At 43.5% G+C, this 19784-nt stretch overlaps 1 protein-coding gene across 1 annotated transcript in view; it reads left to right on the plus strand.

Annotated features, from left to right (window-relative positions):
* LOC311109895 (interleukin-1 receptor accessory protein-like 1) overlaps window positions 1–19784 on the plus strand; it is a gene marked incomplete at both ends in the record, with an annotated part of 264081 nt that overhangs the window by 204262 nt on the left and 40035 nt on the right. The window contains one exon of the mRNA XM_084152912.1: window positions 10527–10659. Coding sequence (XP_084009038.1) covers window positions 10527–10659 — 133 coding nt within the window. The remainder of the gene's footprint in view (window positions 1–10526; window positions 10660–19784) is intronic.

The following is a 19784-nucleotide window of genomic DNA, read 5'->3' on the forward strand; positions in this document are numbered from 1 at the left end:
AACACAAGCAATATGCTTGGTCAGTGCTTGACTTGGACTGAAATAGGTTCCGGTACTCATTTTGGGTGCCGGTACTGTTTATATTTAGGTGCAGGAGCTCCACAATACTGTTGAGCTTATATTCTATAAGAGGAACAGGAGCTCAAGCAGTAGAACATTTGAGGTGCCGGTACTCAGCTCCGGTGAGCTCCTGCCCAAGTCAAGCTCTGTGCTTGGTCCAAGTACTCAGCCCCACCAATGATAGATCATAAGGTTTCACATATAGGATGTACAGTACAGTATAGGCCTTTATAGTGGGTGCATTCCTCTTCCCAGATCTGATGCCTGCCAGATCTTACAATGCCTGGATAGGTATTTTACCTATCAGCTAACCACAATCAAATGTTATAGCAATCTGGTGCCCGACGGCACAGTCGATGACGTGGCACGCAACCATTGGTATATGCTCGCAACGTATGAGCAGGGGAACGCCATCATTGACATTTTAGTCATTCAGCAGACGCTCTTATTCAGAGCAACTTACAGTTAGTGCATTCATCTTAAGATAGCTAGGTGGAACAACCACATATCAAATGCATAGAAAGTACATTTTTTTCTCAATAAAGTAGCTAGGGGGTGCAAGTGCAAGTGCTGGTTAAGTTTTTAAAAATCATTATTTATGTACAGTATGTACAGAAAGTACAGTATAGTATAGGCCTATATAGTGTTTGTATATGATGATCTGGAACAGACCCCCCGGTTATATGATGATCTGGAACACACCTCAGGGTTATATGATGATCTGGAACAGACCTAAGGGTTATATGATGATCTGGAACAGACCGCCCGGTTATATGATGATCTGGAACAGACCTCAGGGTTATATGATGATCTGGAACAGACCCCCAGTTATATGATGATCTGGAACAGACCTCAGGGTTATATGATGATCTGGAACAGACCTAAGGGTTATATGATGATCTGGAACAGACCGCCCGGTTATATGATGATCTGGAACAGACCTCAGGGTTATATGATGATCTGGAACAGACCCCCCAGTTATATGATGATCTGGAACAGACCTCAGGGTTATATGATGATCTGGAACAGACCTCAGGGTTATATGATGATCTGGCACAGACTTCAGGGTTATATGATGATCTGGAACAGACCCCCCAGTTATATGATGATCTGGAACAGACCTCAGGGTTATATGATGATCTGGAACAGACCTCAGGGTTATATGATGATATGGAACATACCTCAGGGTTATATGATGATCTGGAACAGACCTCAGGGTTATACAATGATCTGGAACAGACCTCAGGGTTATATGATGATCTGGAACAGACCTCAGGGTTATATGAGGATCTGGAACAGACCTTATGACAGGGTTCTTCAATTCCGGTCCTGGAGGGCCGGAACACTTCTGTTTTTTATTTCTACCTGGTAGTTAATTGCACTCACCTGGTATCCCAGGTCTGAATTAGCCCCTGATTCGAAGGAGAGGATGAAAAACAGAGGTGTTTCGGCCCTCCAGGACCGGAATTGAAGAACCCTGCCTTATGATTAAGGGCCCTCATTACTTGCCTCCCAGGCTGTACTTCTTTGAGGCGTATAGATAGGATCAAAGACCTTAGCATGGCTCTCCTCAGCTCCTCCCTATGTGCTAGAGATCTGCTCTGGTTGGATTCATTCTCCACACCACTGTACACAATCATCTCTTCCTTTCAGTAAATAGTAAATGAGTTGTGATTGAACACCTACATGTACAGTATTCTCTGTGTGTGTGTGTGTGTGCTCCTCTGGCGATCGGGCATCCCATCGACTGCTTCCTTCCTCCGCTCAGAGCAGTGATGCCAATGCTGCAGCTTTTTACCTTATTACTGTGACTAAGAGAGGCTTAAGGAAGGCAGAGGAAGATAAGGAAGAGAGGGAGGGGGGAGTGAGTAAGGGAGAGAGAGAGAGAGAGAGATAGAGAGAGAGAGAGAGCGAGAGAGAGAGAGAGAGAGAGAGAGAGAGAGAGAGAGAGAGAGAGAGAGAGAGAGAGAGAGAGAGAGAGAGAGAGAGAGAAGAGAGAGAGAGAGGAAGAGAGAGAGGGAGAGAGAGAGAGGAAGAGAGAGAGAGAGAGAGAGAGAGAGGAAGAGAGAGAGAGAGAGAGGAAGAGAGAGAGAGAGGGAGAGAGAGGAAGAGAGAGAGAGAGAGAGAGCGAGAGAGAGAGAGAGAGAGAGAGAGAGAGGGAGGGAGAGAGAGAGAGAGAGAGGAAGAGAGAGAGAGAGAGAGAGAGAGAGAGAGAGAGAGAGGAAGTCTGTGTAGTCAGTGTGATCTTGGCCTACCTAGATTAACATGTCAATAAAGGTATTCCCACTGTGATTATTATGTGCATAATCTCCATTATCTGATGCTGGGAATTTGCAGTATATTATGTGCCTACACAAATAATGGTACATTAGAGCCTGCATGTCTTCAAATCAAATCAAATCAACACTTGTGGCATTACATATAATAAAATGGGGTGATTTCCAATCCCCCAGGAATAAAGGTACAGTATTTTCTGTGGAGTAGCAAGAAGAGAATAATGATTCCTCTCATAGCTGAACCGATCAGCGCGCTTTGCTTTTCTTTTGCATCAGTGTACCTGCTCTGTAGCTCCATAGTGTCCTCTTGTGGACAGGAGTGGTACTGCGCCATGTTGCTCCATCACATAACTCACCTCAATGGGTACACTAACTGTCACACTCAAGGTGCATCCTGCAATTCTAAGCCATTGAATTGCCCCTAGTCTCCCAAATAGCTGAAGTTTAGAGGTGTTTACCATAATTCATGTAGGGAAAAGATACACATCAACCAGATTCACAGGTCTATTTATGTTTTACTGGCTTCTGCTCCTAATAATGTGACGAGGGGGCTGCAACATGGCGGAACGTTTCAGAACCAGAGAGAGATGGTCAAATAAATCCCTATTATCTTTGAACTGCCAATTATCTTCCACCACTATCTGCCATCTCACAGACATCTGAGCCCCAAACCCTGGGGGATGGATTGGGAGATGAGTTAGAACACTAATGAAAGATGCCGAATCACCTCTTTGGCTTTCTCAACATACATTTAATGGCCGCTCCTTGATCAGACCAGCTTGATATGGGCTCTAGTGGCTAGCCTTTCTGGCTCTCTGGCTTTGATGGTGTTTTGGGTTAGTGTGGATGTTGCTGTGATGAGTGTGATTAGAAGGAGTCAGGCGCAGCAGGGTAAATCACCGAATACAGAGTTTATTCCGTTGTACACAGTTGCGCTGGATAGCGACAACAAAATACAGGCACAGGGGAACAATCTACCCCGGCAATACAAGGTACGGGTAGCTCCAACAAAATACAGGCACAGGGGAATGATCTACCCCGGCAATAAAAGGTACGGGTAGCTCCAACAAAATACAGGCACAGGGGAACAATCTACCCCGGCAATAAAAGGTACGGGTAGCTCCAACAAAATACAGGCACAGGGGAACAATCTACCCCGGCAATAAAAGGTACGGGTAGCTCCAACAAAATACAGGCACAGGGGAACAATCTACCCCGGCAATACAAGGTACGAGTAGCTCAACCGAGCTACACTCAACTCACATAAAACAATCACCCACAAGGACAAGGGGGCAGAGGGAACACTTATACACGGACTAATGAGGGGATATGAACCAGGTGTGTGTACTTGACAAGACAAGACAAATGGAATGATGATATATGGAGCGGCAGTGGCTAGTAAGCCGGTGACGACGAACGCCGAAGCCTGCCAGAACAAGGAGGGGAGGCAGCCTCGGTGGAAGTCGTGACACTCACAGCACATGGCTCTATTGTTGGTTGGTAGAGAACTGTTGCCTCACTCAATGAGAACTAATGAGATAGACTGGCTGGTCTATGTCCCAGATTGCATGTACACAAGTGTGCAGGGAAATTTCATATCACTAAATGTCATATTTAGTTTACAGCAAGCTTTTGTTTTTGCCCTAATACTATACAGCTGATTCAAATAATCAACGCTTGATGACGAGTTGATTATTTGAATCAGCTGTGTAGCGCTAGGGTTTAGAGTGATCAACACAATGTTTAGCATATTTAGAGTTTCTGTAATACAAATGAATTCCTGTGCACAAGAAAGACACAAATGAGAAAACAGATTGAGAAAATAAGGAGAGAATGGGATCCATAATCCGGCGTCTCGTCGTTGGTCCCAAGTCCCCGGGGCTGGCTGGGTGGAGTTAGGAGACACTGGGCTTATCTCTATCTCCGACGCATAAGATATGGCTGGAAAATGAGCTGAGAGGGGAGAAAAAGCTCCAGCACAGGCAGAGAATCTGTCTCCTGAGCCGTGTCAGCTTACCCCTCAGCCCCATTCACTGTGTCAGTCAGTCAGTCTAGTCCCTGGCCTCTGGAGTCTATCTGTACATCTCATCACTCTGTGCCTGCCTGCCTGCCGGTCTGCTGGATGGAGCCGGGTGCTACTGCAGCTGCAGATTTCCATGAGATTCCCCTCCAAATGGCTCTTGAAGTAATGGTGGTTAGAGTTTGCATGAATATCACTCTTGAAGTCACTGCTCCGTTCTGACAATCTCAGGGGTATCGTATGATCCTGAGGCCTGCATCTCTCTCCATCCAGTATAATATAAAGGTTTTTATTAAGGTTAGATTAATAATAATGATGACGTTTCCGTACCTCTACCAGTTGTTTGAGACAAACCGCCTCTTTAATCTCGGACACATCATCAGCATTAGCCTAATCTTTGGTATGCTTTAAAGTGGAACTGACCGCGTTTTACAGTTTTTTACAATCACTTTGGCACTCATTTCAGAACCTTGACGTCATTTTTCAAAACGCTAGACACAAAACTCAAAACGGTCATCACTTGTAACACAGGCTGTCCAATGTTCAAAACATTGCATTGTGCATTCATATCTTTAAAGAAATCTTGCACTTGCACAATCATTGGTTCAAAAAACAAATCTATTGTGAAATACCAATGAAACGTTAATTTAGATCACCCACACACAAGCAACCGATAGTTTCACTGTGTCATTGTTCGTACAATCATTAAATATTGTAGTACAAAATAGGTGATACATGTTTCATTATGGTACTACATGTAAATACATCCCTGTAAAAGTACTGCAGTAGTAGAGAGAATACTACAGACACAGTGGAATCATTGAACAAAATCTGAAATATATTGATGAAAAACAATACAGTACTGTAAAACATCAAATGCAGTGTTCCTCAACTTGCTTGCTTGTACTGTAAAAAGCAAAACATAGGAGTGATTACTGTACTTCTACATTTTCATCAACTCTGTCTTGTGGATTTGGCCACAGGTTCTCATCTACATCACAATGGATGTTTTCATTAGCCAAACATCTTGGAAAAAACCTTCGGGCATGGCGAATCCAGGCCTGACACTGGTCTGCCGTGATGTCATTGCATGCGTCATCCATGGCCTGGAAAAGAGTAACTTGTTCATGAGGGCCTATCATAAACCTTCCATCTCCATGTGGAGAAAAATTCCTTAATCGGGTTAAGGAAAGGAGAGTATGGGGGTAAATACAGGGTGGTAAATTGTGCATGGGCCTAAAACCATGCTTGCACCATATGAGCATGTTGGAACCTGACATTATCCCACACAATGACATGGGTCACGCCATCAGCTCTACAGACCTGATCGAGCTCATCAAGGAAGGTTACAAGGAGAGCTGCATTATATGATCCAATACGAGGTCTGCGTCCCACCACACCATCTTCTGATATAGCTGCACACATGGTAATGTTGGCCCCACGTTGTCCAGGTACTTGGATGGTTGCCTGCTGGCCAATGAAATTCCGACCTTTCCTCCTTGTCTTGGCCAGGTTAAAGCCTGCCTCATCCAAATATATGAATTTGTGATGGTTGTCATCAGCATCCAGCTCCATCACCCTCTAAAAATACATTTTGGAAAGAGATTTACTGATTACTGTACAATGTAGAATTATTAGGGAATTTTATTACAACAGCCATCTTGAAACTGAACATACAGTGAGGCCACTCCTTTGTTGCCTTGGCCGTGTGTTTTGGGTCATTGTCATGCTGGAATACCCATCCACGACCCATTTTCAATGCCCTGGCTGAGGGAAGGAGGTTCTCACCAATGATTTGACGGTACATGGCCCCGTCCATCGTCCCTTTGATGCGGTGAAGTTGTCCTGTCCCCTTAGCAGAAAAACGCCCCCAAAGCATAATGTTTCCACCTCCATGTTTGACGGTGGGGATGGTGTTCTTGGGGTCATAGGCAGCATTCCTCCTCCTCCAAACACGGCGAGTTGAGTTGATGCCAAAGACCTCGGTTTTGGTCTCATCTGACCACAACACTTTCACCCAGTTCTCCTCTGAATCATTCAGATGTTCATTGGCAAACTTCAGACGGGCATGTATATGTGCTTTCTTGAGCAGGGGGACCTTGCGGGCGCTGCAGGATTTCAGTCCTTCACGGCGTAGTGTGTTACCAATTGTTTTCTTGGTGACTATGGTCCCAGCTGCCTTGAGATCATTGACAATATCCTCCAGTGTAGTTCTGGGCTGATTCCTCACCATTCTCATGATCATTGCAACTCCACGAGGTGAGATCTTGCATGGAGCCCCAGGCCGAGGGAGATTGACAGTTATTTTGTGTTTCTTCCATTTGCAAATAATCGCACCAACTGTTGTCACCTTCTCACCATGCTGCTTGGCGATGGTCTTGTAGCCCATTCCAGCCTTGTGTAGGTCTACAATCTTGTCGCTGACATCCTTGGAGAGCTCTTTGGTCTTGGCCATTGTGGAGAGTTTGGAATCTGATTGATTGATTGCTTCTGTGGACAGGTGTCTTTTATACAGGTAACAAGCTGAGATTAGGAGCACTCCCTTTAAGAGTGTGCTCCTAATCTCAGCTCGTTACCTGTATAAAAGACACCTGGGTGCCAGAAATCTTTCTGATTGAGAGGGGGTCAAATACTTATTTACCTCATTAAAATGCAAATCAATTTATAACATTTTGGACATGTATTTATCTGGATTTTTTTGTTGTTATTCTGTCTCTCACTGTTCAAATAAACCTACCATTAAAATTGTAGACTGATCATTTCTTTGTCAGTGGGCAAACGTACAAAATCAGCAGGGGATCAAATACTTTTTTCCCTCACTGTACCTGAACATACTCAGTCCTCATTTGCTTCACTCTGTCTGCATTTCTTTCAAAAGGCACACGATATAGTTTTTTTAAACATTACAGTAAGAAGACACTTGGTCACATCACCTACTCTGTGATACACATTGGTATGCAGTCATTTGACAATTGAGAGTAGCATAATGTTTAGTGCATGCTGACGACTTACCGGTGCAGAAAGTTCTGATTATTGAGGCCACGGTTGACCTTCTGAGGTTTGGTTGTATCATTGTAGCCACCTCAGTCATTGTCATGCCATGATTTATGACATGGTCTACAACTATTGCTCGGATTTCATTGGACACTCTTTGCTGTTGCTGCCGCTGTCTTGGTCCGTGGCCTTGTCCTCTACCACGTTCCCCCACACCTCTCAAACGAGGCCCACGACCACCTCTCAGAAGGGGTACTTGTCCCCTGCCATTCCTTTGACCAACACGTCTTCCTCGTCTTCCTCCCACCACTGCTTGACCTCTATTGTGACCTGGATCACCTGCCAGCTCCATGTTACAGTATGTATCGCTATGTTGTTGCAAGTGGATCCCAATCAATTCTTTATATACTCGTTCCACAATGTGAACTCAATCATCAGTAACGAGTTGGCAGAATTGGACAAGCAATTACAAGGGCCTGCATCCATACAGTGCAGTACTGTCAATACTGTAAATAGTCTGAAAAGGTGGTACATGGGACCATAGAAACGGTGTCTGATAAAGAATGATGATGAAATATTACATCCATAGATAATGTAGTCTAATTGGTTCATGCTCCACGCTAATTGGTGACAATGAATCTCGTTATCTTGAAACTTTCATGATCTAAACATGGAATATTGTTTGTCTGTTTCCATACAACTATGCATTAAGAGTAATGCAACAGTTACTTATCATTTTGAGCAGTTGTATCAATTGATAGTTGGATAATTGTAATGAAATGAATAGACACTCATCTGAAATGTAATGTGTGAATTGCCTTTTGAAATAGTAGTACTTTGATGTTAAGTTGTGTCCTATTGAACAGGTGATTTTTGTTAAATGAACAAATTATCTTAGTTTTATGTGTATTGTATCCAAGCAATTGAAAAAAAGTGTTAGAGTTTTGAAAAATGTGCATTTTGATCATTGGTTGTGAGTTTTGTGTCTAGAGTTTTGAAAAATGACGTCAAGGTTCTGAAATTAGTGCCAAAGTTATTGTAAAAAACTGTAACTACTTTGCTGATATGAAAAAACAGACAATCATAATATCAGTAAAAAATATCAAATTCCCAGTTTATGCTACAAAACTAGGTTTAAAAAATATGTTGTATTTGACTCAACATTCCATGATGTACACTAAGGCATTGTTGGCAGAATAGATGGATGCAGTTCAATGCATGATTAATATAATTCACCAATACATTTCTTGGTAGTCCAAAAAATATTGTTATCAGGTTGTAAATCACAGCTGGCCTGGTACGTTCTTTGCTTCCTCCATTTAGGATGCACTGTTTCAGTTTCCATGACTCAATATTTGGGACAAAAACTGTTGAATGTAACTAAGGCTGGGAATGTCAATACAATCAAACTAGCAAGGGCAATGATTACAAGTCAGTCATAATGTGGCTAATAGGTTAGCGTATATATTTATGTAGCAAGCTAAAAACACAGAGCCTAACATTAGCTAGCTAGCTGCTAGGAGGATGTCATGTCCTTGGAGGAGTGGGTGAGTAACTTACTTTTTCCCCTCGTATCGTTCTTTGGTGGTTATACACAACTAGAGATGCAGGTGTCATTTGGTTAGCTAGCAAGAACTTGAACGACTGTTATCCAGTTAGCATATCTCTTGCGTTCGCAAATTCACTCTGGCTATCTACTCTGATTTCAGAGCACTGTTGTCTGAGTGTGTCAGAGCACAGAATAACTGATGCATTTACGAGTGTGCAACACCGGCTGAATATGGCTGAATATGACCGGTGTCAGTAAAGGTAGGCAAAAAAAGTCATAGTTAGTTAAGAGCGCTCTAGATAACATGTAAACAGCCTAGCTAACCAGCTCTGCTAGGGCGAGCAAAATGGTCAGAGTGAGGTGTTCTCTCATTTGTGTCTGGAAGTATCTAGCTAGCCAACTTTTGCCAGTTAGCTTTGGGTGCTTGGTTGGGAAAAGCATGCACTGTTGGCAGGCAAGCTGCAGAAGGACGAGTAGGCTACAATTCCCTATTGTTTATCAGTGCAATTTTGACGGCCAACTAGATGAAACAGTTTGAGAGGGTTTATCTAATGTTCTTTCGTTAGATTTTAGCTAATCTTTCATTAGATTTTAGCTAGGGAGAGCGAGCCTACACTACCTTTTCATGGTTGTTTGATCAATAGAACTGTAAAGTTCCCAAATGTAAGACGTCTCCTGTGGTATTGACATATTTGCAGAAATCCATTCAGGTGTATTTTGTGGCTTTTGGCAAATGCGTTCTAATTATCTAAAGTCGCGCTGTTGCAACTGCCTGTAAACACACAGTCCAGTTCAAAGTGAATGATGGTAGGCCTGTGTGGCTTGTTTGCATAAACGCCTACTGTAACTATGATTGGCTACGGTGCCCCGGATGTGTAGACTCCAGTCCTGGACAAGACAGATGTTTTTATTAGGTTTTATTTACTGCTATGTCTATTAATTGTCCAAACGCACAGCCACTTTCCCTCTCTATATTGGCTAAAGACTTTTCACAAATGCCTTAGTATATGTAGTTCCCAAACATTCTAAGAATTTAGGAAAACGTGAAAATGACCATATCTAAGTGCTCGCTTGTCAGGAAATGTTTTTTTTTTAAGTGTCATATTCCTCCTGGGAGTGTATATGAACAGATTTAAATAAGATTTCATGTTGCTTAAATGTTGTCAGTTCCACTTTAAATAGCACTGAGTCTGTTGTGTGTAGAACATCTTTCACCATGCACGCTGTGAACCATGTTTCACACTCACACTAATTGGTAGGGTGGAACAATAAGGGTACTGGGCTAATTACCACCCCCTGCCCTTTGTGTAGGGGACGCCAGGAGTGTGCGTGGGAGAGAGTGAAAGAGAGTTCAGCAGTGTTCAGGAGCATGTGGGAGAGAATGGGAGGGGGTCGGGGAGCTTCCGGAGGGGTAGGAGAGCTTCAGAGGGGGGTAGGGGGGCTTCAGAGGAGGTGGGGGAGCCTAGACAATAGGAGACACCATCTATTAGGAATCACCCATATTATTCATGGTACTGGAAAGACCTACGTTAGTGGGCTCCACCTCACACAGACATTTTCCCCTGCTTTACCCACAACCATGTTACCACGACAACCATGCCTCATTTCGTGTTTCCTGTCTCCACAGGAAGTCAAGTCAACCTGACGTGCCGAGCGTTCTTCGGCTTCGCCGGGGAGGTCAGTCCACTCATCTACTGGATGAAGGGAGAGAAGTTCATCGAAGACCTGGACGTGGAGAGGTTCAGAGAGAGTGACATCAAGTAAGACCCTGTCACAGACATACATCAAGTAACACCCTGTCACACTCACACACACACACACACACATCGCATGAGGTCATATGGGAGTGATATGTTCTCTAAAACACATGTACAGAGAATATACATTCCAACATTAACTGTCAAAAGTCAAAGCCACAGTTTTGACCAACACACTTGTGATGCTGTGGTATGATGTACAGTGAGGGAAAAAAGTATTTGATCCCCTGCTGATTTTGTACGTTTGCCCACTGACAAAGAAATGATCAGTCTATAATTTTAATGGTAGGTTTATTTGAACAGTGAGAGACAGAATAACAACAAAAAAATCCAGAAAAACGCATGTCAAAAATGTTATAAATTGATTTGCATTTTAATGAGGTAAATAAGTATTTCACCCCCTCTCAATCAGAAAGATTTCTGGCTCCCAGGTGTCTTTTATACAGGTAACGAGCTGAGATTAGGAGCACACTCTTAAAGGGAGTGCTCCTAATCTCAGCTTGTTACCTGTATAAAAGACACCTGTCCACAGAAGCAATCAATCAATCAGATTCCAAACTCTCCACCATGGCCAAGACCAAGGAGCTCTCCAAGGATGTCAGGGACAAGATTGTAGACCTACACAAGGCTGGAATGGGCTACAAGACCATCGCCAAGCAGCTTGGTGAGAAGGTGACAACAGTTGGTGCGATTATTCGCAAATGGAAGAAACTCAAAATAACAGTCAATCTCCCTCGGCCTGGGGCTCCATGCAAGATCTCACCTCGTGGAGTTGCAATGATCATGAGAATGGTGAGAATCAGCCCAGAACTACACGGGAGGATCTTATCAATGATCTCAAGGCAGCTGGGACCATAGTCACCAAGAAAACAATTGGTAACACACTACGCCGTGAAGGACTGAAATCCTGCAGCACCCGCAAGGTCCCCCTGCTCAAGAAAGCACATGTACAGGGCCGTCTGAAGTTTGCCAATGAACATCTGAATGATTCAGAGGAGAACTGGGTGAAAGTGTTGTGGTCAGATGAGACCAAAATCGAGCTCTTTGGCATCAACTCAAGTCGCCGTGTTTGGAGGAGGAGGAATGCTGCCTATGACCCCAAGAACACCATCCCCACCGTCAAACATGGAGGTGGAAACATTATGCTTTGGGGGCGTTTTTCTGCTAAGGGGACAGGACAACTTCACCGCATCAAAGGGACGATGGACGGGGCCATGTACCGTCAAATCTTGGGTGAGAACCTCCTTCCCTCAGCCAGGGCATTGAAAATGGATCGTGGATGGGTATTCCAGCATGACAATGACCCAAAACACACGGCCAAGGCAACAAAGGAGTGGCTCAAGAAGAAGCACATTTAGGTCCTGGAGTGGCCTAGCCAGTCTCCAGACCTTAATCCCATAGAAAATCTGTGGAGGGAGCTGAAGGTTCGAGTTGCCAAACGTCAGGCTCGAAACCTTAATTACTTGGAGAAGATCTGCAAAGAGGTGTGGGACAAAAATCCCTCCTGAGATGTGTGCAAACCTGGTGGCCAACTACAAGAAACGTCTGACCTCTGTGATTGCCAACAAGGGTTTTGCCACCAAGTACTAAGTCATGTTTTGCAGAGGGGTCAAATACTTATTTCCCTCATACATTACAATTTCCCTGATACATTACAATGCAAATCAATTTATAACATTTTTGACATGCGTTTTTCTGGATTTTTTTGTTGTTATTCTGTCTCTCACTGTTCAAATAAACCTACCATTAAAATTATAGACTGATCATGTCTTTGTCAGTGGGCAAACGTACAAAATCAGCAGGGGATCAAATACTTTTTTCCTTCACTGTAATGCTATTACCAGTCTGTGGTATGATGTAATGCTATTACCAGGCTGTGCCTGTTCACTGATGGGCAGACTGGAAGACACTGGTATTCTCTAATGTGCCTGTTCACTCATGGGCAGACTGGAAGACACTGGTATTCTCTAATGTGCCTGTTCACGCATGGGCAGACTGGAAGACACTGGTGTAAAGACTTCAGCTGAAGGTAGCAGGCAGCCTGGCGGGTTAAGAGCGTTGGGTGGAAAAGCTGTCGATGTGCCCTTAGCAAGACACTTAGTAGCCCTAATTGCTCCAGGGTTGCTGTTGATAATGGCTGACCCTGGCCGTGACCCCACTCTCCGAGGGTGTCCCAGGGAGAGTTGGGATATGCAAAAAACACATGCGTATTAATACACACTTGTACATGTGTGCAATGGGACAAATATAAGCACCCACCAAATGATTGTTATTATGTAATAAGCTGTTACCATGAAAATTCAAAATATTGTTATTATATATGAAGCTGTTACCATGAGAACTGGTGCACTTGTGCCCTAGTGATTCCTATGCACACGTGCAGAGTAAGATCTAAGATTCCCAGTCCATGATAATAGATAGGAAGGGAGATAGCCTGAAGCCGTTCTCCTCCAATGTTTGCATGCATATACAGAGGAGGTCAGGAGCATTTATCCTCATACAAGTGAGTCAGGGACACACAGAACAATAACAACCATTTAAAGGCCAGTTACCACAAATACCTCACCGCACTCTGACAGTTCTAGTAGAAAAATATAACTTTTCCGTCACCAGCCATAGCTATTTCTTTAATAACATCAATGAATGTTTTATGCCGTTAATCAATAATTCAGGCGATCATACATTCTTTATTATTGCATGGCGTGTATGTGTGCACGGCGCAGGGCGTTCTCTGAAAGCGATCAGGCTCGCTTGCTTTGCTTATCACGTTGCTGGTCTTGAATGCTAAAGTTATACTGAGTGGGCATGAGCTGAGGAGCTGAAGAGGAGAACAAGGGAACTCTGGGAGTTGTCTTTTACTTTGATTTGTGGGTGTCTAGTGGGAACAGCTCTGCTCTTCAGCCTTGGAGAAACATATACACACACAGACACACAGTCACACACAAATGCACACACACAGACACACACACACACACACACACACACACACAGACAGACACACACACACACACACACACACACATACACAGACACACACACAGACTCACACAAATACACACACATACACACACACACACATACACACACATACATACTGTACACACATACTGTATATATGCACACCAAATACACACACACAAGGGCTGAATACTCCATGGATCACTGGTACATATACAGTACCTGGCCAGGGGACTCTCACAGACATGGAGCTGTTGATGCATTTGTCTCTTTGTCTTCACTATCCATCCATCCATTCCTCTGTTAATCCAACAGTTCATCCATCCATCCCGTTACAGTTTTTTTCAATTGTTTAAGCACAATTTTTAAAACAGGGCCCGGTTTGTCAAAACACTACACACAATTAGCACAACCCTACACCAAAGTAGCACAACACTTCAGATAATTTGCAAAATGGAACACTTTTGTCAAAACTATACACGACTTCATAAGAACAATATTTTGTTACCATACGAAACACACACATTTCATATGACTTCAATCTTTTTGAACCAGTTACACACTGCTGTTGCTAACCTAAAACACTTTTAGCAAGTCTAATTCTCAGTGATTAGAGTACTGTAAATGAAGTACACAGAGAAAGTGCAACTATACAAACACTACACAAGACCAATGCTGCAGACTGAGGAAAATATCATTTATTTCTCTCCATATACCCAAATCAGTCAACATGTCAACATGGAGAATCACAACAAAACATGTCCCAGTTTTCATGCTACTACAGTAGTGTGCATAACACTGTTAGCTCAGCAAACAACAGACAAACGTAAAATACTGTATCCAGTACAGGTTACAATTACAGTAAATAACAACAACAACAAACATAAAAAATAATCTGAAAAAAACTGACAATATTGTACAGAAAATACTACAGTAAACATACTATACATTATCTCTTCGCCTAGCTGGATCTGGCCAGAGAATTTCATCAACATCACAAGCAATATCCTCATTAGCAAGACAACGCGGGAAGAACCATCTTGAATGTCGAATCCATCCTTGCACAGCTGTGGCGTCGACTTGGTCACAGGCGTCCACCATGGCCTGAATGAGGGGTACCTGAGCCTGGGGCTGGAGATCGTAAACCTTCCACCGCCATGCAGAGAAAAACTCTTCGATAGGGTTTAGAAACTGAGAGTATGGTGGAAGGTATAGTACTGTCAACTGTGGATGGTGTTGAAACCAGTTCTGGACCAAAGCAGAGCGGTGGAAAGACACATTGTCCCAGATGACAGTGTATTGCATCTGGTGCATTTCATTACCTGCTGTGACGATGTGGTGCAATCGGTCCAAAAATGCGAGAATGTGAGGTGTGTTGTAAGGGCCCATTTTGGCATGACGGAGGAGAACCCCATGCTGTGAAATGGCAGCGCAAAGGGTGATGTTACCCCCACGTTGCCCTGGGACATTGATTATAGCCCTGTGGCCAATTATATTTCTGCCTCTCCTTCTTGCTTTTGTGAGGTTGAACCCTGCCTCATCAATATATATGAATTCATGCAGGATTTCCTCAGCATCCATCTGCAAAACTCTCTTAAATACAGTGAAAGACAAGATTGTGTAGTTCAGGATAGGCCTAGTATACAGTCAATGTAAAAAAGTAATGTGTGCAGTATGCAACATCACAGTGCTAAAGTGAACAATACAAACCTCCACATACTCATGCCGCAGCCGTTTGACCCTCTCTGAATTCTGCTCAAAAGGCACTCGATAAAGTTGTTTCATTTGAACCTGATGTATTTTCAGGATGCGTGCCAGTGTTGACTGAGAGACCTGATGGACATTATTTAAAATGGCATGGTCACCGCTAATGTTGGCTTGTAGTTCTCTGAGCCTGATAGCATTATTGGCCAAAACCATGTTTATTATCTCTCTCTCTTGTTCTTGCGTGAATATGGGCCCCCTTCCTCCTTGTCGTTCCCGACCCTCAATCCTATGTAGAGAATAATACATGTAACTTACTGTACAATGTCACAGGAAGGGGTATCACAAGTGCTGATATGGTGCATACAATAAGCGGCTGATTACTATAACTGTAGACAGATCTTCTTTTACCTGTTTTCCTGTCGAAAAGTCCTTATGACAGATGCCACTGTATATCTGCTAAGATTTGGCTGAACTCTCAGCCAGCCTCCCTCAGCGTCAATCTGTGGTTCACAACATGGTCCACTAGTGTTGCACGAATGTCATTTGATAAGTTTGGTCCTCTTCTTCTTTGTGCACGTTCTCCTCCTGCTTCAGGTCTTTCTCGACCTCTGGCTCGGCCTCTGCCTCTTCCTCTACCTCCTTCTCCTCCTCTGTGTACTCCTCCTCTCACCCTCACTCTTCTTCTGACTCCTTCCATTTTGGTTGAAGGCAGGTGAACCTACCTGCTGCATTTTTATAGTGCTTAAACCTGATTGGTGTGTCTACAATTTAGCAATCATGTGTTTGTGCACCTGATGGCTGTGTTTAACAGATTGGCTCATAGGTGTGGTAATTTGACAGTCAGTGCTTTGGAATTGCTTACAGTTCTGCAAATCTAGCCTTGTGTTTTGCTCCTTGAGTGTAAGGTTTTGCTAATTGTGGGAAAAGTTAGATTTTAGTGTGTAAGCAATCGTAAAAAACTTTAATTCAACAATCCATCCATCCATTCCTCCGTTAATCCAACAGTCCATCCATCCATTCCTCTGTTAATCCAACAGTCCATCCATCCATTCCTTTGTTAATCCAACAGTCCATCCATCCATTCCTCTGTTAATCCAACAGTCCATCCATCCATTCCTTTGTTAATCCAACAGTCCATCCATCAATTCCTCTGTTAATACAACAGTCCATCCATCCATTCATCCGTTAATCCAACAGTCCATCCATCCATTCCTCCGTTAATCCAACAGTCTATCCATCCATTCCTCCGTTAATACAACAGTCCATCCATCCATTCCTCTGTTAATCCAACAGTCCATCCATCCATCTCATCCAGATTCAGTGTATGGCTGTGCTTCTATTCAAGCCAATTAACTTCAATATGCTTTATTGGTCCACAAGGACCACAAGGCAATTGTAGAGGGGCTGACCATGTCATGGCAGACATAGCATTACCATAACAACAACAGACAACAGGAAAGGCTGAAAACACATAAAAACACTTATTGCTCCAGTGAATAAGAGTTCCAAGGAAAAACAGCAGTCGACAATACTCCATACTTGCTAACTTGAGTCCCTATAGATTTTCCCTATTGGTCATTGATGTTTAACACACATTCTGCTTATTTTTCAATTTAATGATATGTCCGGAGACCTCCCTCTGTAGAACAGTTGCTACATCAATATCACCTTCCGTAACTACCCTCACAATGTACTCAAACCTCCACTGGAATACATTTATCATTCTATAAACGTCTCAGAGAAAACTCCATACGAATGATGCATTTGATCCAGGTTTTATTCCTAAATAACAATTCATTTCATTGTGACCCCCTTGTACGGCATCCATATTAGGAAGTGCCTGGTACCAAATGGCACTCTATTTCCTAGATCAGGGATTGGGCAAATTTAAGGGTCTCTGGTCAAAAGTAATGTACTATGTAGGTAACAGGGTGCCATTTGGGATGAAGCCTCTCAGTTGTCAGACCCCTTCCCTACCTACATTCCATTGGACACAGATCTCCATGCTCGGCAGATGTGAGCTAATGAAAAGGTTAGGTGGAACATGGAGTGGGACAAGCAGGGAAGAGAGGAGATGAGCCAGTGAAAGGCGTGACATTTGGAAACGTCTCTGTTAGCTAGCAGGTTCAGAGTACCTGGAGCAACTCTCTCACTCCAAACATGGTGCAGCCACCCTAGTCATAGACTGTTCTCTCTGCTACCGCACGGCAAGCGGTACCGGAGTGCCAAGTCTAGGTCCAAAAGGCTTCTTAACAGCTTCTACCCCCAAGCCATAAGACTCCTGAACAGATAATCATGGCTACCCGGACTATTTGCACCCAGTCCATCCATCCATTCCTCTGATAATCCAACAGTCCATCCATCCATTCCGCTGTTAATCCAACAGTCCATCCATCCATTCCTCCATTAATCCAACAGTCCTGTATATATGCACACCAAATACACACACACACAAGGGCTGAATACTCCATGGATCACTGGTACATATACAGTACCTGGCCAGGGGACTCTCACAGACATGGAGCTGTTGATGCATTTGTCTCTTTGTCTTCACTATCCATCCATCCATTCCTCTGTTAATCCAACAGTTCATCCATCCATCCCGTTACAGTTTTTTTTCAATTGTTTAAGCACAATTTTTAAAACAGGGCCCGGTTTGTCAAAACACTACACACAATTAGCACAACCCTACACCAAAGTAGCACAACACTTCAGATAATTTGCCAAAACTTTTGTCAAAACTATACACGACTTCATAAGAACAATATTTTGTTACCATACGAAACACACACATTTCATATGACTTCAATCTTTTTGAACCAGTTACACACTGCTGTTGCTAACCTAAAACACTTTTAGCAAGTCTAATTCTCAGTGATTAGAGTACTGTAAATGAAGTACACAGAGAAAGTGCAACTATACAAACACTACACAAGACCAATGCTGCAGACTGAGGAAAATATCATTTATTTCTCTCCATATACCCAAATCAGTCAACATGTCAACATGGAGAATCACAACAAAACATGTCCCAGTTTTCATGCTACTACAGTAGTGTGCATAACACTGTTAGCTCAGCAAACAACAGACAAACGTAAAATACTGTATCCAGTACAGGTTACAATTACAGTAAATAACAACAACAACAAACATAAAAAATAATCTGAAAAAAACTGACAATATTGTACAGAAAATACTACAGTAAACATACTATACATTATCTCTTCGCCTAGCTGGATCTGGCCAGAGAATTTCATCAACATCACAAGCAATATCCTCATTAGCAAGACAACGCGGGAAGAACCGTCTTGAATGTCGAATCCATCCTTGCACAGCTGCGGCGTCGACTTGGTCACAGGCGTCCTCCATGGCCTGAATGAGGGGTACCTGAGCCTGGGGCTGGAGATCGTAAACCTTCCACCGCCATGCAGAGAAAAACTCTTCGATAGGGTTTAGAAACTGAGAGTATGGTGGAAGGTATAGTACTGTCAACTGTGGATGGTGTTGAAACCAGTTCTGGACCAAAGCAGAGCGGTGGAATGACCCACCCCAACCCCACCCCACCCCACCCCACCCCCTCTTTGACGCTGCTGCTACTCTGTTTATTATTGATGCATAGTCACTTTAACTCTACTTTAACTCTACCCACATGTACATATTACCTCAATTACCTCGACTAACCGGTGCCCCCGCACATTGACTCTGTACCGGTACCCCCTGTATATAGCCTCCCTACTGTTATTTTATTTTACTGCTGCTATTTAATTATATATTTTTTCTTAAACTGCATTGTTGGTTAAGGGCTTGTAAGTAAGCATTTCACTGTAATGTCTACACCTGTTGCATTCGGCGCATGTGGCAAATACAATTTGATTTGATTTGACTTCCTACCCATTAGGGTTGGAATAAATCCATGAAAAAGAGAGGGAGAGAGAGAGAACGAGAGAGAGTGAGTGGGAGGGAGGGAGGGAGAGAAGGAGGGAGAGAAGGAGAGGGAGAGAGAGACCGAGAGACCAGAGAGAGAGAGAGAGAGAGAGAGAGAGAGAGAGAGAGAGAGAGAGAGACCTAGAGACCAGAGAGAGAGAGAGAGAGAGAGAGAGAGAGAGAGAGAGAGAGAGAGAGAGAGAGAGTGAGAGAGAGAGAGAGAGAGAGGAGAGAGAGAGAGAGAGAGAGAGAGACCTAGAGACCAGAGAGAGAGAGAGAGAGAGAGAGAGAGAGAGAGTGAGAGAGAGAGAGAGAGAGAGAGAGGGAGAGAGAGAGAGAGAGAGAGAGAGAGAGAGAGAGAGAGAGAGAGAGAGAGAGAGAGAGAGAGACCTAGAGAGAGAGAGAGAGAGAGAGAGAGAGAGAGAGAGAGAGAGAGAGAGAGAGAGAGAGAGAGAGAGAGAGAGAGAGAGACCAGAGACCAGGCTGTAGCATTGAACATGTGAAGACCTAGTTGTCTTAGGTAACACAATAGTTACCCA

The sequence above is a fragment of the Coregonus lavaretus genome (genome assembly GCF_964263955.1).
Source record: "Coregonus lavaretus genome assembly, chromosome: 35".
Taxonomy (NCBI): Eukaryota; Metazoa; Chordata; class Actinopteri; order Salmoniformes; family Salmonidae; genus Coregonus; species Coregonus lavaretus.